Source organism: Sander lucioperca, chromosome 1 (genome assembly GCF_008315115.2).
Source record: "Sander lucioperca isolate FBNREF2018 chromosome 1, SLUC_FBN_1.2, whole genome shotgun sequence".
NCBI lineage: Eukaryota > Metazoa > Chordata > Actinopteri > Perciformes > Percidae > Sander > Sander lucioperca.
Genome location: NC_050173.1, coordinates 23857523 through 23880567, shown reverse-complemented (window position 1 = coordinate 23880567; position 23045 = coordinate 23857523). Strand labels below are relative to the sequence as shown.

Below are 23045 nucleotides of genomic sequence, written 5' to 3'. Positions count from 1 at the left end.
TTTGCAGCAACACCGCAGCTTTTTCCGGTGCTTAGCAAGACGATTGTGATTGGTTCAAAGAAATGCCAATAAACCAGAGAACGTTTTTCTCCCATCCCGGAATGCTGTGTGGACTAGCAAGACCCTCCTCTGCAGCGCCATGGTGGAGGAAGGTCTGGCAAAGCGAGACTAGCAGTTTCACTCGTGTGCTATGTTGCCAACTCCATGTGTTCAATATTATTTAATTCAGTTAAGGATGACTAACAAATCGGATGGGCCAATACCTATTGGGAGGTATATTGGCTTGTTAAAGATATATCATATTGAGTGTCTGTGTAGTTAAGTTGACTGCTAGTTGACAAAATACTGCTGTACAGTACATACCAAGATGTTTCTGGTCATTTAGAAAGTGCCTTCTTAACATAGTTTGCCCACTAGAGAGCACTGGCAAGTTTATATTTTTAAATACAAAATGTCCTGCTTAGTAGCATACATATTATAGGTACAATTCTTTAGAAAAAAAATAAAAAACTTTGTTTATGTTATGTAAAAAATGTCTACATTGGTATCTGCCTCAGAAATCCAGTATCACTCACTATAATTTGTATCACCTACTGTATATTGCAATAACATTTTGTCAGCAGCTGTCGATCAGCATCATACATTGTCCATCAGGTGTTATATACACAGCAGTGGAGTGGTTTGGATATCCACACATGCATCAAGATGCCATTGCCCTCACCCATACTACTTTGTGTATGCCCTCTGAGACTGTTATGAAGGACATTATGTAATGATTTACAAAGGACATCGGTGACTGATGAAGTTATTATTAAAAAGCTATTCTTTTAGCGGCTGTTCTTTAATTTCGATCAATAACACAGGTGAAAGTAATAATACTCTCTTTCTCTCTCATCCATTTTCTCTCTGTCAGACACCCCTGTCAAAATCACACTAGGACTTTCCATTGTTTAAGGAAAAACCAATGAATAAAATATAAGTGAAAATTGTGTTTTTCATATGAATAATGTAAAAGAGGGCACGCTGTTGGCGTCCACGTCTCAAGGTTAGACTACATTGTGCGTTTCCGCCGCCTGGCCTATGCTTTCTTCTTGTTTGGTAAGAAATGAGAGGATCAAATTCTATCATCTTTTTCTATTCTGATGGACACGTTGCCTCCTCTGCCAGGATATATTATTCCAGGAACTTGAAAAGAAAAAATTCCAGACCCAGCATGAGGTATGGAGTGTCAAGGCAGTGCCATATGGTGTAATTTGGAGAGTATGCCAAAACTTCCTTCACTCTGTCAAAATCAACTGCTTCTTATCAGGAGGTAAATTGAAGGAGATGAGGAAAGGACTGATGGCACATTGAGTTATATGCTCAAATTATTAAAGATAACTGATGACTTTATGCTTAAATTGCAAGGGAATTTTAGTTTGTGTGACTTGTAATCAAAATCCAAACCATTAAATCTAAAGGTGTGTGTCAACTGTGTCAGATGGTTATGTCATTTATTTTTATGAACAGAACCCAGCATAAAAAACAAGGAGTGGAGCACAGGTTTGAACAGGACTTAAACTACACTGCCACTGTATGATACATGCGCAGTGAAAAAAATAATAATCTGTGAGCCTGTTGGACTTTTCTGGGCTTCGGTATTGATTGTCTGCTCTTTATTTATAGCATACAAACAAAGTAATCTATCATGATATATTTGGGCTACACTATATTCTTTCATTTCAAAGGGGTCATCTTCTATTTCCGGCATTCCTTTATAGGAAACAAAACCTTTGCTGCCTCTTTCTGACCTGACATTTCTATGTTTTGATGATTTATATCTGTCTGAGGCTAATCTAAAACTTTGAATGAGTCACAGTAAAGTTTTAAAGACTTTTTGGACTTTGACAGTGGAGTAATAGACATTCTTGTCAAGTAGATATTTGTATTTTTTTATTTTTTATTATTATTATTATCATTATCCCAAATAACTACTCTGTTCGTTTGAGAGCAACTGCCTGATAATCAACTTGAACTTCTACTTTTCGAGTTGATGAGGACCGCTGCCTGAATGTCCAATTAGTTTTGGTCTTCGTTAGACCATCTCATTTTGGGAAAATATGCAGGCTCAATTTAGACTTCAGATCTTCTGAGGGACAAACCTTTCCTTTGGAGGATTCAGCCTCTGAATAGGGACACATCTATTTGGACTTTCAGCTCTCTTTAGTTTAGTTTTGTACTTTATTAACATCAGATCAGTCAGACACATCAAACAAGTGTCTGATTATTCTGGTCATACAGTTATGCTCTACTCTTCACAATGCAAGCAGCGAGCTATAGCTCAGTAATAGGGCTGACATACTCTCAAATGAACATGCTGCAAGATACTAATAGTATCTTCATACAAGGGAAACATGCTATAACGTATACATGAAATGCATGTTGCTATTAGAGGCAGTCAAGGTGCTCTCACTACCCTGAAAACTAACCAAATTAGCAAATAACTGTTTAGATCCCATAAAGAACAGCAAAGCACATACAACCAATACTTTGTGAATCTACGTAGTAATAAATTGTATGTATGAAAATAGCCATCATTTCCATTATGTCAATAATTACACAGAAATAATGCAAGACAGTCATTTATGTCCCTATACCAATACACAATACTGTCCTCTACCTGGCTTGCAGTGAGACATTAGGAAAACCCCCAAATAATGCCAACATATGACTATGACCAAATTAGCATATACTGTAAGTGTAAAAATGACTTTAAATATTCAAATATGAATATTTATACTTCACTTCTGTCATCAATAGCATGAAAGAATACAGTGCCAAACAGAAAGCAAATAAATTAGCTTGTATGCTACGTGATTCCAACCCCCCCAATCAATACCATTGAAAATAATCATAGGTAGATGCAGTAGCTTGATAGAGAAGCAGACAGAAGGCACTATGACATTTACTATAAGCAGATCTGCAGCACAGCCATAAAGACCCTGCAACAAATGCATGCCTACAACAAACTGACTCTTTTTAATGCACACAGCAGAAAAAGCTGAAACTGGACAGAGAAACAGTAAGCAACAAGGGCAGCTTAATCAGCTTGCTAACATTTGCCAAGCACAACAATACTGTCCAGAGCCAAGACATCTACTAAAAGCACAAGCAGTAACATCTACTAAAAGCAAAAGCAGCAAATACTTACCTTGGTTTCCCTGCATCTCCGCAGTGAATGAACCTCTTAAGAAAAGTCATCATGATCACCCAAGCTGCCAACAGTCAGGTTTCAGCTGAAGTGGTCAAGTCTGAGCACTCTGGTGTGAATGAGGGCAACCAATGAAAACTACTGGATGTTATAAGAGCTGTGTAGTCGACCCACTCATTTAAAGTGGTGATAGAATGCATGAGAATGTTAACTCAAAGATTCGTAGAAAAAATATAAACGTTGGAGGCCATTAATCGGCGTGCGAAGTCCTTGAAATCCATTCTGCAGTTAGCATCGTATAGCCATGGAAAAAAAGCAAAAGCAAAAAGCAAGTTTAATTGATTTTGATTTTATTTTTTTGATTTTTGGCTGACCGGAGATTATAGGGTGGTAGACCAATGTACTGCACCAGACACATCTCATTTCTGGACCCTTGGGACCCATACGATCAGGTAAGCTTGCTTATGTAATGTTCGATATGAATGAATTGTACCAAATCAAATACTGTTACTCGTTAACATGATGGTTAGTGTAGTAACCCACGCAGTGCCGCAGTCATTGAAATATCAAAATCTGCCAAAGTTAATGTAACTTTGTGCTGATGGCTATCGCGGTTCGCTTCCTACAGGTTACAATAAGTTAGCAGAAGCACAGAGTCCAGTCTTTTTTTGTGATAGCTAGCTCGAAAAACATGTCTGTACCATTATACCAATTGCTATTTGTAGGCAGATACATTAGGGGAGGATGTATGTCGTGAAATCTATTAACACGCCGGTGAACACCGGCACAAACGCTAGCATAGTGCAGCCTGCCTGGCCACTTTTCGTTATAGCTGCCACTATCGTCACAGCCACAATTTCTTATATTGATACAAATGCCAACGTTTGTGCCAGCCAGACTAAATTCAATTTCACTGAGATCCAAAATTAACCATGGCAACCGCCCTACGAAGCAGCTCGATTGGTTGGGGTTAGGCATTTGACCTAGAGTGGTTAAGGTTAGGATAGCCGATTGGTCAGGGGATAGGACCTGTACAAATGGGGTTATGTTACCTTGCGTAAGCATGGAAGCCTGGCCAATAAATGCTATTGAAGGATGGGTCTTGGCGTGGCCATAGTGGGATTTGTAATATCGCTGGTGGACGTCGGACTAGTGAGCTGTAGGACCAAAGGGAATTTTTCGGGTTATCGGAACAATGGAGCGTCGGAGAAAGGACATGGCACCATTCCAGGTGCAACTCTTTTGTTTGCAGAGTTGCAAAGTTGAAGCTCAAACGGAACATGTTAGAGACCGTTTCCCCTGCAGGGAGATCACAAACTAAAACCTAAGTGTTGCTCCTCCAAAGGGCCTCAGACAACACTGTAACTACAGTCTGCACACACTGTGGGCACACAGCACTTTGTTCAAATGCTAACATGCTGCTGGCAAAACGGTTAAGGATGGAAGCTTGGGGTGCGTCGCTTAGGCCTTATTGAACGGAGGAATTATGGTATTGTAACACTCACCCCAGTGCTGCAGCGTTGAATAAGGAGGCGATGACTGGCTTGCAACTGTGCATTTATTTAGGGAACACAGCTTAACTCTGGTCACTGTTGGCTGTGACCACGCCGTACATTCAGTCGTACAACAAAGGAAGACAGCCCCGCTCTTCCTCAACATCAAAACTCGGGTTGTCGAGTGTTTTGGCTACTCCGAAGTTCCCCGGCCCTGTGATCCCGTGGGATGTTCTCAGCACAGCGTCTCTCAGTGAAATGGGGACTACCACCTGCCACCTTTCCACTCCCGTGGCAGGCTCCTTCCAGGCTCTCTGCAGTACCCCATCCCTCACTCTCAGCGCATCAAACACTGTCCACAGTCCTTTCGTTGCATTGGAGCTCCCTGTCACCTCTTCCCAGGATGGTCTCTGTCCTGCTTCAACCCACTGTCGCAGTGGTTGTATGTCTCTGTCCTGCTCGTGTTATGTCTGCCACTCAGCAACGTCAACCATCCGCGTTCCCCGGCAGACTGGTCCGGCCCCCTCGTGCATGGGGCATGTCTCCTCCGCGATACGGAGCTCTGTCTCACACGCTTCTCTCCGCTCACAGTATTGGCACCCGCCCAGGGCGCAGGGGCGGCGGGACAGGGCATCTGCTTGGCGTGGCTGCCTCCGGCCCTATGTACCACTCTGAAAACATAAGACTGCAGCATTTCAATCCAACGTGCAACTTGGCCCTCTGGTTCTCTGAAGGACATCAGTCACTGAAGCGCTGAATGATCCATCCTGACAGTGAAGGGGCGGCCACACAGGTAGTACTTGAAGTGTTTTATCACCGCCACCATGGCGAGGACCTCTCAGCACGTGACACAGTAGCGGCGCTCAGCCTTGTTGAAGGTTTTGCTGAAATATGCCCCTACTCTCTCTCCTTCTGGCCCTGCCTGAGCTAGCACTGCGCCCATGCCCACGTCGCTGGCGTCTGTGTCCAGAATAAACGGCAACATGGGGTCGGGGGGGTAAGGATGGGGGCCTCTGTCAGCGCCTTCTGGAGGCAGTTGAAGGCTTGCTGGCACTGTGGCGTCCAGGTGAAACCCCTGCCCTTCTGCAGCAGTTGGTACAGGGGGGCGGCTGTGCAGGAGAAACCTCGCACAAACTTCCTGTAATATAAGGCCAGGCCAAGGAAGCTCTTCAGTTGTCGTTGGTCAGTGGGTGTGGGCCAGCCAGCACCCTGTCCATGAGTCTTTCAAAGGTGGCTGGGGCGTTGCACAGGCCGAAACTTAGGAACCGAAACTGCCACAACCCCCGTCCATACAGAAGGCAGTCTTTGGTCTCACTCCAGGGCTGAGTGGCACCTGTCAGTATCCGCTTCGCAGGTCGAGTGAAGAGTACCAGGAGGAGCCAGACACCAAGTCCAGTGACTCATCGACCCTGGGTAATGGATATGCGTCCTTTTTGGTCACACTGTTCAGCGGTCTGTAGTCCACGCAGAATCTCATCTTGGGGCTCCTCTTTTTCGAAACCATCACCACTCCCGAGGCCCATGGGCTGTCAGACGGTTCAATAATGCCAGCTCTTTGCATCTCTTCCACCGCTCTGTCTGCAGCCTCACGGTGAGCCATGGGGAGGCGCCGGGGACGTGTCTTGATGGGCTGTGCATCCCCAGTGTCTATTTCGTGCTGCACCAGGTGTCAGGCCCACTTCATTGTCTGATAGTGCAAACATTTCTGTAAAGTCAGATAACACCTCCCACAGCTCCTCCTGCTGCCATTGCTCCAGTTGGTCACAATTCTGTCTCCATATCTCTCTTACCGCTGTCAACCTGTCCGTCCCCTCCACCATAGTTGACTGGGCTGGGGGAGATGAACTGGAGTGTGCAGAGATGGGCTGACCGTTGCTGGGGGTATAGGACACCAGTGGCAGGGTACTGTGGATTGGGGAGTTGTTGCTCTCTTCTGGGGTTTTTGTGTCATGGCAGTGTGTCTCCACGGCTGTCCCGACTAGGGGGTGTGGCTTTGAGAACTGTGTGGGTGGTATCATTCTGACAGTGGGGCCCCCGGGGAAGGTCAATGTGTTCTCCCCTAGGTCCAGCAGGCAGCGCGCAGACCTCAAAAAGTCCAGCCCCAGTATACAGGGGTCCTGCACATGCGCCATCCACACTGTATAATCCGCTGGCTGACCTCCCACATTCAACGTCACCCTCCCCCTATCAAGCATAGGGGCCAGCTCACCAGTCACTGTCCTCAGCTGCACTGTAGTCTGCTCCAACTGCATCCCCTCTGGAATCACATCTGGCCGCATCAGGGTCGCTGTGGAGCCCGTGTCCACAAGGGCGGTACATGAGGCCCAACATATGGTGACGGGAACGTGGCAGAAATTCCCAGCATGAGTCCAACCCCCCACCATCGTGGATTCTGTGTTCTCGTCTGCTTCAGGGGGGAGTGGAGCACCTCTCCCCCGCCTGTGCTGTTTGGCTCCTCCTTCTCTCGATGATGCAGCATGGGACATAATGCCAGGGGTCCGTACCGTCCCATCTATACGGGGCCTGGTCCGTTTCCCTGGTCATTGGAATGCTTGGGGCACTGTCTGAGGAGATGGCCAGGCTGTCCGCATCCCCAGCAGACCAGGGGGCGTTGGCGAGGGCGTGCGGCACTTTGTGGCGAATGCATGGACACAGCCCGGATCAGTTCAGTCATTTCAGCCGCCCATGCAGGCTTTACTTGGGCTGTGTCAGTGCATGCAGTGGCTCTCACCGTAGGACTACTCTCTCCAGGGCCGCTTTCCATGGTCCCGCCCTCCACAATCTCCCTTTCCAGAGCCAGCTCCAAAGCCTCTTGTATGGAATGGGGATGGGCGAGCTGGGTCTGAATGCGCAGCCCCCTGGGGGTTATGGCTTGGATGAACTGGTCCCTGGCAAGTTCCGTCTGTACTGCAGGGGGCATGTGGGCATAAGCCCTCTGGGCTAGAGTTTCAATGTTGTTAGCTAAGACAGGGGGCTCCCCAGGCCGCCTGCGTCTGTTGAACAGTTCAGAGCGCAGGAGGCTGGGCTGTTCACAGTGTCCAAAACGTCTCTGTAGGGCTCCAACAAGAGCCATATAATCATTTCTTTCTTCTGGGCTGAGCAGTAACAGGCACGCTAGTGCATCATCTGTAAGGCATAAAGCTAACTGCAGTGCTTTATCATTCTCTGACCAGCCCGCAGCTTGTGAAAGCAGTTCAAATTGGGCATGAAATGCCTGCCAGTCTGCCTTACCGGAGTACTTTGGTGTTATACATGGGGTGGTGCCCATACCCGGTAAGCATGGGCACCGCCATTTTGCAATACAGCTTGCGCGTTCTCTCTGCTGTAATGGTGTGGTGGAGCCGACGTGCTAGTGAGGAAGCCTTCCTCACGTCCTCCACTCTGTTGGGGGTCAGCGGAGCCCATTCCCGCGTCATTGGCCATGCTCCTCGCCGCCAGCTTCAAGTGGGCTTTGGTCTCTGCAGCGCGCTCAAATTCTGCCGCCAGACCCTCCTCACGGGCATAACTGTAGCTCACCTCTTCCTCTTTAACGTTCATCCGTGCTCCTCTCTCATGCGGCATGTCCATTGACAGTACAAACAGCGGCTCCGCTCAGCAGGTTCGCTGGCCGGCTAGGCTAACACCGGAGAAGAAACCAGTCCGTCACTTTAAACTTCTGACACCAGTGTAATGCTCACCCCAGTGCTGCAGCGTTGAATAAGGAGGCGATGACAGGCTTGCAACTTCGGTGCATTTATTTAGGGAACACAGCTTAACTCCGGTCACTGTTGGTTGTGACCACGCCGTACATTCAGTCGTACAACAACGGAAGAGACCACCACTCTTCCTCAACATCAAAACTCGGGTTGTCCCCTCTCGCGAGACAATCCCCCCCAATAGGTCTCCATATAACCACATTGACCTCTGCTGGTAACATTAGTGCATAACACAAACACATGTAAACATTTGCATAACTGATGAACTCATAATAACAGGGACACATTAACCCAGCTCATTACAGTATTCTTCGGTAGCCTGAGTAACTTAAAGTGGCCATATTATGCTCATTTTCAGGTTCATAATTGTATTTTGAGGTTGTACCAGAATAGGTTTACATAGTTTAATTTTCAAAAAACACCATATTTTTGTTGTACTGCACATTTCTGCAGCTCCTCTTTTCCTCTTTTTGTTCAGGTCTCTGTTTTAGCTACAGAGTGAGACCTCTCACTGCTATAACATCTTTGTTGGCAGTCGCACATGTGCAGTAGCTAGGTAAGATCACATCATCTAGCTAGCTGTTTGTTTCTACAACTTCAGTAGCACAAGGCAGGATTAGCTGGGAGACTTCTTCTAAACGAGGGCACACGTCCAACTTTGCGTGGAATACCTGCAGAACAGGGACATATAAGTAGTTCTTTTGTAGATTATGGTGAACTATTGTGTGTTGTAGCAGTGTTTTGCCATTCAGAACGAGCTAGCATGCTAGTGCTAGCATGCTACGGTTAGCCACCTCGTTTTGGCTAGTGACGTAAAAAGCCGTGCCGATTTTGAACAGCTCACCTGGAGACTGAAGGCAGGACACATTCAGAAAAAAAAAAAAAAGTCACATATATCAGCAGCCATTTTCCCCTGTTGCCATGGGAATGTTATGAAGTGACGTAATTACGCGACGTGAACATCATCGAAAAGCTGCAAACCCCGCAATGAAGCCATGATGAAACCCGCAATTTTTGCAAGTTCCCGCAATTTCATTGCATAAAATGGCATAAATATCCCGCATATTCCATTTTTTAAGAAAACGTGCCGCATAATCAAGGATTTTTGCCCGCAACAATCACAAAAAAACTCAGAGCACACGACTCAAAACTGTGTATCATACAAAATAATTGACTACCTACAAAATAATTCAGAATTAATTCACTAGGCCTATACAGTTATTTCCCCACAATTATTTTGAAGTGTTTAGAAGTGTTCTGATTTTAAACAAAAGTCTGGTATAGGCACCTGCTGCATTAGCTATATATATCTGCTTTATGCATCTGATTGTTTTGTTATCCTAGCCAACTCATTTGTATCACAAAGCCGCTGGTGCATGACAGATTCCCAACCGAGTAGACAGTCTATCTCCCAATATTGTATTTGTACTGCCCCTTTAAGAAAGAACCCGCCCACTAAGCATGTGACACAACAAGGAAGTTTAATTGTAACGTTACATTAAACCAAAGTGTAGCGAATTCTCTTTTTTAACATACTAGATGTTACACTTTCCTATGTTGCGCATTCTGCTGTGACAATACATACTACGGTGGCGTGACCAATAGCAATGAATGGGAAACAACGTTAGCAGTCTTCTGTGTCGGTGTAATGTTCATGCAGCGTTTTGTGAGGACAACATGTTTGTATCGCTCCTGATTCCTACTTTAACGATACTGTTTCCACTTGGGCATACATCACTACCTCTCGTTATCAATACGTGGCCATTCAAGAATGCAACGGCTGCAGGTAGGCCACACGTTAGCCTACTTACTACGTGTTTACACGGAATTGTTTAAAAGTTTAATTCAGCCCAGCCTAGAGTTCAGTCGTGACATTGTGCCCAAAATCTGCCCACAAACAAATACATTACGCACCCAACATTAATATACATAGTGTACGTTGGTTATTTGCTTTCATCGCTTTGAACACCAACACATTGTTTATGTGCCTGGGCGTTAAATAATTCATTGGACAGATCAGTTGAATTGCTGCAATACTGTACTTTATACGGTAGATTAGTGTATACAGAAGGCTATTCTGCAAATATTCTAAACTTTTTACTGTACTTTCACTTTCAATTTGAAGATGAAAATAGTAGTTTGGTCACCAGATTAATTGCTAAGTAAGTAGGCTACCTATATTGGTGTGCAAAATGTTATTATATTTGATAATGATCTTAAATGGTCTCAAAAGTATTTTGTAAATAATTGTTTTTATGCAGGGAGAAGCCTCACAGAGCTGTTATTCTAGGATAGCATCTGCTTTGTGTGTTGTGGAATGAATCTACTTTAAATTCTTATCTAGGCTACATGTCTAAAAGTGTTAGTTGCAAAACAGTAACTTGCACACTGTGTCATCATGTCCCAAAAACCTACATGTAGTTGTATTAACTAAATGAATGAAGTGATGAAGTCTTTAATTCAATAGGCTTAAATGGCAGTGATGTTTTTATTTTTTCCTTCTTGATTCTTTTGTTTAATATTGTGTTTAATTTCATTCCTGATAAGAATTAGTAGAAAACGTTTAGAGCTGAAACAATTAAGTCGATTGACAGGAAATTAATCAGGAACTATTTTGATCTACCTATTAATTGTTTCAGTAAATTATTAATAGATATATCAGCCATTCTTAAATGTGAAAGTAATTAAAATCTCTTCAGGTTTTGGATTGTTGGTTAAACAAAAAAAAATAGTTCAAGACATCTCCTTGGGATTTAGGAAATTGTAAAGAAATTTTTTTTTGTCAACTGATTAATCAATAATAAAGAAAATGATCTGCAGATTAATTAATAATGAAAATAATAGAAATGTATACTTATGACTGCAAGATTGAACCCTGTGAGCGAATTTTTAATCATGAAAGGAGACAGCGAATGTAAGTGTGTTATAGGCCTATGTGTGGTGCAGTGCAATGCCTGGCAGGCTCCATAACCAGTATGTTCAGGATTTTCCCCCTCACACTATTATAAAGTGCTTTTTTGCAATAGAATTGTGTCTCCACTACAGCTTAACTGTACAAGTGTGTAAGACCATCCGAGTTAAAGGTGGCGATAGGAAATGGGCAGAACCAACTACCATTGCCAAGTCTGCCAGGTCAATTTGATTTCCTTCAGGATGATACATTGGACATGTTCAAATTGAAACTGAAAATATTTCGGCATTGCTTGTGACTTATCTGTCAAGTGGATTTTAGTGATAGACCAATTTTATTGGCCGGCCGATATATCGGGCTGATATTTGCGTTTTTACGTGTATCGGCATCGGCCGATACGCGGCTGCTGCGTTCGGCGATAGTTTTTTCCAGGCATTATTTACAGACAGGCAGCTCTGTGTTTCTGGAGACGCTGCAGTTCACGTGCAGACCATGCACTGCCCCTCCCCCACTAGCAGAGTGCTGGTAGCCTGGCAGGCTAAAAGATAGATAGAGATAGAAAGATAGAAATGGTGTTCAAAACATCTCCAGCAACACATAAAAACCTGCAGATGATTAAAGTTAACTCAAAAATCTCCCCATCTGATAGATGGATACTCTTTAATTTATCAGATGTACATAAACTCTTTTCCCTGAGTGGGGTATGGAAATGAAAAACTGACCCATCTATCTGTTCTGTGGGTAGATATTTAAAAGTGTAGTCTGTGAGCCCCTACTATTGATCCTCTCATGCAGATCTCTTTTCCCTAGGGGGCTTACAGAAGCAGCTGACAATAGCTGCCTAATCTCTTCTTCCATTCTGCTGCATTTTCTAAGTGAAAAGGATTGTAATGCTGAGTTTGATATAAAAAAGAATTATATGCTGAGACAAGAGCACTTACCAAAGATGGTAGACACAGAATTTATAGATGTTTAAATCATAAATAATAAAAGGAGGATTTTTCTGGTAGTATTCTGCTAAACACAGTGTGATGGTCTGAGAATTTATTGGCAAGCTGGTGACAGTGCTACCAGTTGGTATTTTGATCCCCCATGGGCCCTTGGGGGATCAGTGACCAAATGCTTGTCAGCTCACATTCCTTGTTAATTAGAATACGTACTGGTCATCTCATGCATCATCTGAACCTTCAACTCGTCTGCCCAGAAATGTAAACGGGACTAATAGGTTCTATTTATTTCATTACTTAACCTACATATTTAACACAATTTAAAAATCGCAATCTCAAGGAAAGCACGGCCGAGTTGGGAGATTATTGTTGTGTGGTATTTCTAGGATAAGAAAAGATTACTTTTTAAAACCCAGACTCAATACAGATGCATTTTCTACAACATATTGCGCTCAACCGAAGCAATAACTAGTTTGCAAAATGTGTATTAGCTGTCAAAATTGCTATAAACCAAGATGTAAATTGTGTCTCAGTAAAGTTTCCTCGGAACAGGACATAAACTTTCTTTCTCAGCATGCTTGTTTCTAAGTGACCCTAACCTTTCCCAAGATTAAGTTAAAAGAATCCAAAATGTTTGGCGGATGACAACAGCATGGCCAAAATTCACTGTAATATCATGAGGCTGGTGGAGGGGGTTTACTTCTTATATGCAATGGCTGTTTTGTAGCATATAGTATAATGAATGTCCCACTGTGTTTTATACTGTAGCATGGAGTGCCCTGCAGTCCGGTGGCTCGGTGTTGGATGCAGTGGAGAAGGGCTGTGCCCGCTGTGAAATGGAGCAGTGTGATGGCAGTGTAGGCTATGGCGGGAGCCCAGATGAGTCTGGAGAGACCACGCTGGATGCCATGATCATGAACGGGTAAACCATGGACATAAACAACACATTAATTGAAAGTACAAATAGGAAATGACATGGTAAAGAATATTTGTAATGCAGCATAATGAAGCAGTTTGATTAAGCAGAAGATTTGTAAACATGGAATATGTGCGTAAGCATTAGGAATTTAAACAGCTGTTTTTTTTTTTTTTTTTTCTTTCTATCCAGCTGCCATATGTGCATCCTAAAAGCAGCTGTGTAAGACAGAACAAGCCCAGTTTTATCCTTGCAAATCTTATGTTTAAGGACTTAAACGGTCATTCTGAATTCCCTAAAACATAGAAAAGACAAGCAAGAAAGAGCTATGACTGAAAAGAAATAATCTGTATTGATTTTATAATGGCCACTCTAATTAGGCACCTGCAGCTGTCAGTATATGTATTACTGTTACATTTTTCGCTGGTGCTGTCTATGCATCTTTTACATTTACAGCTAGCCTATAACTGGTTGACCTTTCTCTAACAAAGCACTAATTCCAGTGTTTCCTTTAGGATTTTTTTTGCAGTGGGGGCAGGTCTGTCCGAACAACCTACACTTAGAACGGACCCACCGCGGTGACGTTTTTGGTGGAGCTGTTCGTTTAATAGTCGACTCGGAAGAAAGCGAACGTTTTGACAATAAACTACATCAACACAACAGTATGTGGAGTTAAACTGGACGGGCCCAGTAACCTCTGAATAGTTCTACTTATTGTTAAATTGCAATGTGAGCGGCCGGACAATTTAAAAGGCAACCGTGACTACATTTTTTGTACAGCCCTATTTCTGATACCGTGGTGGCAGAAATTTTGTCATGGTGGGCCGCCACTACAAAATCAACATAGAGGAAACACTGAATTCAGATTATCAATAGGATCTGAAAGCTTGCCAGTTATCAAGTACTACTTAACTACAAACATTTACACACTGAGTCGTTATCATGGGAGGCAAATGTCAGCTCACGATGACGGACAACAGACAAGCAGTTTGTTATTATTACTCTAACCATTTTGTGGGAAAATGTACCTTTTTTTGGGTTACATAGTCATGAATACATTGTGGGAGAGTATCCCACACACTAGCCAATATAGCTGCATAAGAAATACAGTGGCTATCACCGGCAGACTGAGCACAATAATCAACACCTGTACCGTTTAATACAATCCAATAGAACACCCCTGCAATCAAATACTAGCTCTGTAAAATATTTAAAGCACAATGTTGCATTTTTGATATTGTGTCTGAGAGAATTTGACTCAACTTTTTGGCAACATGGAGATGTTAGTTTGTTGTGGTGGATAAATATTTGAAACACCTCTCTATGATGCAATCCATTACATCACCACAACAAACAATAGCCTCAAAAAGTAGAATTCAACTTTTGTCTGTCTCAAACAAACTGGACACTATGCTATAGGTTTAACAGATGCAGTATTTATTGCAGGGCATTTCAAGTAAATTGCATCACACTGTAAAGGAGGTTTCTATTTTTCTGTATAATTACCTAATTCAACAATATCAGACATTGGGTACTGATGTTAGCCTGAGTAGCATTTTATGGACTTGACGTCAAAAACGCCACAGGTTACATTTGAACTTAACTTGTGTCCACTAAACCAGTAGTAATGTTTGTTTCCTGCGTATTCTCGGTTACCAGGGATACAATTGAGGTGGGTGCAGTTGCAGACCTGAGAAGAATCAAGAATGCCATTGGAGTAGCAAGAGCTGTGATGGAGCACACTGACCACACACTGCTAGTGGGAGAGTCAGGTATGTGTGGATTAATGCCCACAAGTATAAGTCAAATATAATCATGGTTAATGTTGGAGGGGATAATCTTAACATAACACAATCCTAAATCCACTTATTTACTGATTATTTTACAAAAGAGATTCAACATATGTTGAAAGGAGACCCTTTTTTGGTATTTGAATTTGCATTAGTTATCTTCATTTGGCATTTCATGTAATTTTGCAAACACATCATCAGCAGTTAGCGATGAATGCATGACAGTTTTATTTATATATATATATATATATATATATATATATATATATATATATATATACAGTGCTGCTCATAAGTATTCATACCCATGCTAAAGTTGACTAAAAAAAGGAATAAAAAAAACATCTTTTGGAAATTGATCTTAATGCCTTAATTAAAAAAATGAGGATAAATACGACCTTTTAAAGACACCAATTTGTTTTGTGAATGAATAATGTATTGTAAATAAATAAATGTTCTTCCTTAAAATACAGGGGCCATAATTATACATACCCCCATGTTAAATTCCCATAGAGGAAGGCAGATTTTTATTTTTAAAGGCCAGTTATTTCATGGATCCAGGATACTATGCATCCTGATAAAGTTCCCTTGGCCATTGGAATTAAAGTAGCTCCACATCATCACATACCCTTCACCATACCTAGAGATTGGCATGGTTTTATTTCAGTTAGCCTAATAGCTAACTGAGATAAGATCCATATCAATGCAAATCAAACCAGCTAATAACTGGCCTTTAAAAATAAAAATCTGCCTGCCTAGGAAGAACATTTATTTATTTACAATACATTATTCATTCACAAAAAGAATTGGTGTCCTTAAAAGGTCGGATTTTTCCTCATTTTTTTAATTAAGACATTAAGATCAATTTCCAAAAGATGATTTTTTTATTCCTCTTTTTAGTCAACTTGACCATGGGTATGAATACTTATGAGCAGCACTGTGTATATATATATAACTCTGAACACAACCAGATTGATTGTATAAGAGACAAGTGAGTAGAGAAGCAGGAGAAGCACATCTATCTGCAGGTAATTTAAAGAAAACTATAGGCCTATATAGAAACATTTTATTCCACTGTGGTAAGTGACTTATAGACCAAATAATATGGCTCATTTGTCAAGAAATCCTCAGAAAAAGACATTTTCATGTTCTCCCAGTGAGATTCAATTTGTTTATTCAAAGAGATCATCTTAATTAAAATACCATTCGGTAAGGTCACTGCTGTTCAAAACAGTAGCGATGTAGGACTTGTCCTCCCTCACAAGCCAAAGCAACAAGCCTTAATGAAATGAGATTGCCTCTAGACCCTCCTTTGTTCGTGACCCTTTGTTTTCCTATAACCCAAGGTCAGTGTGGACCAGAATGTGTAACTTGACCTGAAAGTATTACTTCTCTGTTTATAGCTTCTGTGTTTGCTGAAAACATGGGCTTCATCGCCGAAGACCTGACTACCAACAAATCTGTGAATATTTTCTCACAGTGGCTGAAGGGCAACTGCCAACCTAATTATCGAAAGGTGTGTGTGTGTATATTAGAGAGTGTGTTTTTCCTCACTTGTGTCGGCTACAGGCGTGCTGCTTCTAAAAGATTGATAATAAGTAGAAAAACTGACAGGCATACTTAAAAAGTCCATGAAAAAAAAAAAAGTCTGCTTTTGTCCTACAGCGCTGGGTTGCTGCTATTCTTTAAAACAAATCTGTTCACTTCAACTTAGGAGTTACTAGGTGCCTTGTTCAAGGTTATCTCAACAGCGGTTGAGGAAGAGACAAATCTTATCACTTCTACCACCCAGTTCCTGCAAATCAATCAGTCAATTAGAAGTTCAATAATAAGAAAAAGGAAAGACCGGGGACAGCACTCCAATGTGACTTTTTAATATTGCCCCTCGGACGTTTCATGCAAGATGCCAGATTCTTCAGTGTGTATTCTGGCAATTTCACAATCAATATACACAGGTGGGGTTATATATGATTATAGGTGGCCACAACCAGCACAACAAATACATCACAACAGGGGTTATGGTTATGGGCCACAACCCTTTCCAGGCAGAGAGTCTCTCATGACGTAGGATACTAAAACATGAAAAACCAAGAAAAAACATATATTCACTTCCTAAGAAAGCAAATGAAATCTCCTCATTCATTCCATTCCATTGGAAATCCTGGTATCATAAGCGTATCCAATATACAGTACATGTACACCTCCCTTTGGGGAAGGATACTGTCCCCATTACCGCCTGTGGCATCTTCACTGTCTTCTCTTCATTTAGCAAGTACATACCAAAATGTGTAATAGATTTGGTCAAGAGACGTAGAAAGCATTCAGCAGTAAATGCTGGCAAATGGTACAAGACACAAAAGGGATGCCACAGTATAAAGTATTGGTCTCTATACATGCATTCGATACTTCAACAAAAATTGTATAATGCAGCTGGCACTTTTTTGTGAGTGTAACATTTCAGATTGTTGCTGAGGTCACAGGACAACAACTGTACCTAATGTCATTAAAGAGAATGTTTTCAAGGGTTTAACAATTACCGTCATGAAATTACATATAACAGACTTTTATTTATGAACAATGCACAGGAATTTCCATAATCGGACTAGTTGATCCCAACTTTTGTTTATCATTGGCATGATGGAAGCCCTGTACAAAGGTAATGCGGATTAAAAAAAACAAACACATTCTATATGAAATGACCTTTTACCATTGAAGTTAACCTTTTTTTGGCCCACATTTTGTGACTGTCCACTTTAACTCAAAATGTGACATTTTCTAGCAGAATTCCACTTACATGTAACATCAAAGGAGCAGAATGAACTTTTTAAAACCTCCCTGCAGGTCAAGCTGTTGCATTCAGTCACTCATAAGAGCAGAGAAGACACCTTGAGGTAGAGAGACAGGGAAAGCTTTTCTCAGACTACACTACCCTCAGGTAAACTACATGTAGGTTGTCTGTCTCAATAAAATATTGGATTTGATTGCGGAAGGACACATTTTGGCTGCAGCAGGAATTTAAACAGGGATGTTTTGTTCATGTAATGGTTTAGTCACTGTAAATAAGATACTTAAAAATAGTCCAATCATAACAAGACTCCCTACCGTTTATTATTAGGCGCCAAACCACTTGGTGACAATAGTGCTGATAGTTATCTTTCATTACACGACAGCAAATCAAAGCAAATGCCTGCAATTTCCCACGCGTCTTGTGTGCTTTTACAATGATAAACTCCAAGGATTATCAAATTGTGCCGAAAGTGATGTTTTCTGTCCTGTCAAAAGAACGTGTTTCCAGATCCTTCCAAGTCCTGTGGACCCTACAAGCCCAGGGCAACAGTGAAACAGAACATCAGGGCGCAGCATGCTAATACACGCTCCCATGACACCATAGGTAGGTTTTTTTCTGTTAACACAGAATGTTAAGTCAGCTTTCCTCAGGCATTTTATACAGTTTAGTATTTAAATATTTAGTGGATGAGAGAGAGTTTAGCAGCATAATGTGCCAAAAAGGACCATAGACAGACCTACTGAAGTACAGGTAAGCAGGGAACAATTCAGTTTGGAGGGCTTGAATTTGTGTTTCTGTCCAAAAGATCAAATCTAAAAAATAAAGTGATTCATTATTGCTTCTACAAAACTTACCTTCCCCAATTTTAATATGGTCTGAACTAGACTTATGTACTGATTAGGGCATTTGGAGTTGCTAGGAATTTAATACACTCCCAAAAACCTTCAGCAGTATAAGCACTATCTCACACAAGGGCTTTAAACGACTTAGTTGAGCTTTCTTTAGCTACTAGGATACCCTGGTGATGGCTGACATTTCAATTCCACTCTTCCTTTTTTTCTTTTTTTTTTTGCACTAGGAATGGTTGCTCTTGATCAAGATGGTCACGTGGCTGCTGGTACGTCGACCAATGGACTAACTCACAAAGTTCCAGGGTATGTGGATTAGTGTCATAATCTATATCATGTTTTAGCATGCTTTTTCAGTTTTATTACTTTTTGAATAATTAAATATATGGGAGCTTTTGATAGAGAACTCTTGATAGAACAATAACAGCAAAGTGCTCAAGATTTAGGTTTAGGAATTGTTTTCCTTTCCTGTTTGACACGTTTCAGTTCAGTTGAAAAGGTTCCATAATGAATTGCAATACTAAACAAGGTGTTGCTGCAAATCTGAGTCGCAGTTATATGGTGGCCATTCATTAAGTCTTCAAGAGATACAAAAGATAGAAGATAATAATAAAAAAAAAAAAAAGCTTTAAAGCTTTAGTGTGCAACTTTTTGATATTAATGAACGTCCGTTACATTCAAGCCATTGCCAAATGAGTTGCTACAAAGCTAATTAAGACTATCAGCTCCACAGAACTCTCTCTGTATTTCTCAGTATGGCTATGTTCAGAAGATTGTGTCGTCCGATGACTTTCCCGCGCAGAAGGTCGAGTGAAGATAATGACCTCTTCTGAAGAGTCCATGTTTTTTAATCCTCCGTGTCCTCAGCTACTAGCAACTGCGTGGAGGAGGGGTGGGGGGCCGCGTGCGCATTCACTGAAGGCTCGTATCATGTGGACGCGCCGACAGTGTTGTTGTCATTACTTAGAATTCCTCATGGGGGCGAAAGAAACTACGCACTATGGGCCCTATCTTACACCCGGTGCAGCACAAAGCCTGACGCAAGTGTCTTTGCTAGTTTAAGACCGACGCAGTTGTCAATTTCCCGTCCAGCGCCTGCGTCGTTTAAATAGCAAATGCACCTGCGCCCATCTTTGCACCCATGGGCGTGCTGGTCTTACAGGGAGGTGTGTTCAGGTGAATTGTTGGCATATTGCTATCTTAAGGCAGCGGGAAGTGATCACGCCATTGACCAACAAAAAGAACATTCAGTCAAAGAACAAAGTCAATAGCACAGCATTTCATTGTTATTTTAACAGCAAATTAGTAAAATGCGCCTAGGCTTATGCACAGCGTGCGCATACTAAAAAAAAGATTACGGTGCAAATCCGCCATCATAATACCAATGCGCCATGGTACAAACGCGCCAGGCTTTTAATGGGACTGGGAGATGACACTGATTGGTTTACTGCAGGTTACGCCCAAAACACACCTATGAATTAATGAAGACACTAAGTACAACCCTTTTGAACCATGCGCCCGGCGCATGAACCCTTTTTTCCGCCGTCAAACTAGCAAAAGTGGATTTGGACATGCCCTAAAAGCACCTGTGCCGTGCGCTTAGATCATTAAAATATGGCCCTCTAGCTTTAAACAGGTTTTTTTTTCTGTACATGTGGCATTAGCCAATGTTTAAACCCGTGTCTTATTCCTGTCCTGCAGTCGTGTTGGGGACTCTCCTATCGTTGGAGCAGGGGCCTATGCAGATAGCTCAGCTGGTGGTGCTGCTGCTACCGGAGATGGAGACATCATGATGCGCTTTCTGCCGAGGTACCTATTGTTTGCTGGTTTTATGGTTTCTTCCTCAGTTCGAAATGTATATGCAAGTATTTTCCTATTATTAATAGTCATCTGTCAGAATGTTTCTAACAGTGTTGGATTTCATTCCATGAGACATGTTGACTGGATCACAACTCCTTTGTGCACCATAACCAGGGTTTATTGGTACTTCTTTGAATAGTAGGACTGTTACATGGCTTTTTCCTTGACAGAAGAATTATGTTTCAGAGAATATTGACATCTGTGACACATTTTTTAACAGTCAATTTCTGGTGTGAACCTTTTGCTGCAAGTGTAACAATAGAGAGTGCAGGCATGACTACATTGCCCCAAAAATGTCATTTTTACATTGCACAGAAGAGGCAAGATTTTTTTTAGAGACTAAAGCTGCTGTTTGTTTCCAGGCTGTGAGAATACGGCAGTCTCAGAAGAGTTATGTTTGTAAGATTTATTTATCCAGAATAGTTTGTGGAGTACACAAACTGTTTTTTTTTTTTTTTTTTTTTTTTTAAAGTTGCACTCAGCTTTACATTCCTAGTCACACAACCACACCTAAGGGGCCGCCTATTTCAATCATAGTTTTTTGAGTCACTTCCTGTAACGATTTGGGGTTGCGTTTTTCAAGAAAAACCTTGCTAATAGTGAACTGAAGTGTGTTTATCATTCATTCTGCGTGCCACACACATTTGTATGGTTACAAGCCTTCCTAGGGACTTCACTGTCAAAATGAAGCAGTAACACATCATCACCAGCCAACAGGCCATTTTAAAAAGTCATCTCTCGTGTATTATGGTCCTATATCTGCTGTCCCAAAAATCCTGATTCTTCCCTTTAACAAGTGCTATGAGACACATTCAAATATGTAGTACCTCTCTCCAAAAAGGGGAATTGTACTTAAACTAATTGGCTTGTTATCTTTGGTGGAAATAACACCTAACATGGTACCATGGTACAGTATCTCCTGTCAGAAGTATTCACTGGGGAATAAGGTTACTATAACTTTTCCACTTTAAAATCCCAAACTTTTGTAAAAGTCATTTATAGGAAATTGCAATATGTTACTCATTGTTTTATAAATCTGACCCTAGGCTAATGGAGTCAATGGCACTCAGTGTCTGTGTAGAGCAAGCAATTTGCATTGCGGTGATGGTAAATTACTACAATTTCTCCCCATTTGCTGATTTTACACACTTGGGAACACCTAAAAAGTAGTGTGACGAGTCGACTCTCCTTGAGTAAGGCTCTAAGTATTACTTTAAAAAAAAAAAAAAAAAAAAAAAATCATATTTAATCACTGTTTCTTGACATCAGATTTGTTTTCATCAGATGTATCCCACACCATAACCACGAGGCGCAAACACATACCCATCATCATCCTGGTTGGTGGCCCTGACAGCACTTGTTAGTTTTCCCTCATGTGAACTGCATGTTATTCTGCCAACAGTTATTTGGCCGTGGAGCTGATGAGGGCCGGGGCAGATCCCTCGGCAGCCTGCAAGACGGCCATTTCCAGAATCAAGAAGCATTACTCAGAGTTCTTCGGAGCCATCATCTGTGCTAACACAAGTGGCCATTATGGTGAGTGTTAAGGTTCACAAATACAGAATGTTCAGCTACTGCCAAAAGGTACCAAGACACAAACACCTGATATACACACACATCTACAGAGATGTAGACAAGCAGATGTATGCGCATATCACATTGATAAGGGCAGTCTTTTTTAATTGCATTTGCTTTTAATTTTTATGTTAAACTTCCTAATAAATGTTCTGAAAAAAGGATTATTCAAAACGATTACAAGACAATCCAGTATAAATTTGGCCTGAACAGATAAAATCTCTATGACAAATAAAACCGTTTGCTGTAATCTCAACAGCTTCTTTTTAAATGGTTATTATTGTAACTTATTTTAACCAAAAGGCTTAACCAGAACAAATCATTTATATAAAAATAATGAATGTCTCTAGCCTTGCTACAGAAAAAAAAAAATGTAAGATTGTTTATTAGGCCATTTGACATTGACTGATCAATGGCACTTGGACAATGAGCATGAAAGCCTGTTTGGCGTTATTTTGTGATATTTGAATGTTGATTTTTAATAGCAGTATTACATTTGGTCTTAATAAGAAAGGAGTAAAAATGTTGTTTAATTATTTTCCTCTTTTGATCTCCTAAGGTGCGGCCTGTAACAAAGCCCCTGGCTTCTCCCAGTTCCACTACATGGTGTCAGACTCGGAGTCAGACGTGCCACTCCTGAAATCTGTGGACTGCTTTTAAATGGTGTATGATTTTGTGCATCTCTTTTACATGATGAAATGAATTAACACTCTCCATTCTGTATTTTTATGCTGATGATTTTGGTTTTCATTCATGAATAAAATGTAAAAACAAATGTGAAATGTGAAAATTGAATTAAGATGAGATAAACTTGTCATTTACAAGGAAATTGTTCTTGCATCACATGCTCCAACAATTGACAAAACATAAAAACAACAAAAACATCTGTAAGGTCACCCTCCAGCAATCACTAAAAAAACATTATACAATACAAACATCTGACCTGTCCCTCGTCACGCACGCGTGGAACATACATCTTTAAAGATGGACATTGATAGGACATGATACAAACCAAATGGGATTACACCACTT

The 23045-nt window shown here is 41.5% G+C and overlaps 1 protein-coding gene across 1 annotated transcript; it reads left to right on the top strand.

The window, feature by feature from the left end:
- Positions 1-9840: 9840 nt before the first annotated feature.
- On the top strand, positions 9841-22984 carry aga (aspartylglucosaminidase). The gene is made up of 9 exons (XM_031303747.2): positions 9841-10164; positions 13005-13158; positions 14812-14924; positions 16346-16458; positions 18225-18333; positions 18809-18884; positions 20280-20387; positions 21841-21974; positions 22573-22984. The coding sequence occupies exons 1-9, from the start codon at positions 9990-9992 to the stop codon at positions 22671-22673; spliced, it is 1083 nt and encodes a 360-aa protein (XP_031159607.1). The 5' UTR covers positions 9841-9989; the 3' UTR covers positions 22674-22984.
- The last annotated feature ends 61 nt before the right edge of the window (positions 22985-23045 follow it).

Bases quoted from the DNA above. Each gene is read 5' to 3' on its own strand.
- aga (XM_031303747.2), top strand. From the start codon at position 9,990: ATGGGAAACAACGTTAGCAGTCTTCTGTGTCGGTGTAATGTTCATGCA. The intron at 10,165-13,004 runs GTAGGCCACACG...TTTATACTGTAG, and splicing joins CAAGAATGCAACGGCTGCAG to CATGGAGTGCCCTGCAGTCC. The intron at 18,334-18,808 runs GTAGGTTTTTTT...TTTTTGCACTAG, and splicing joins ACGCTCCCATGACACCATAG to GAATGGTTGCTCTTGATCAA.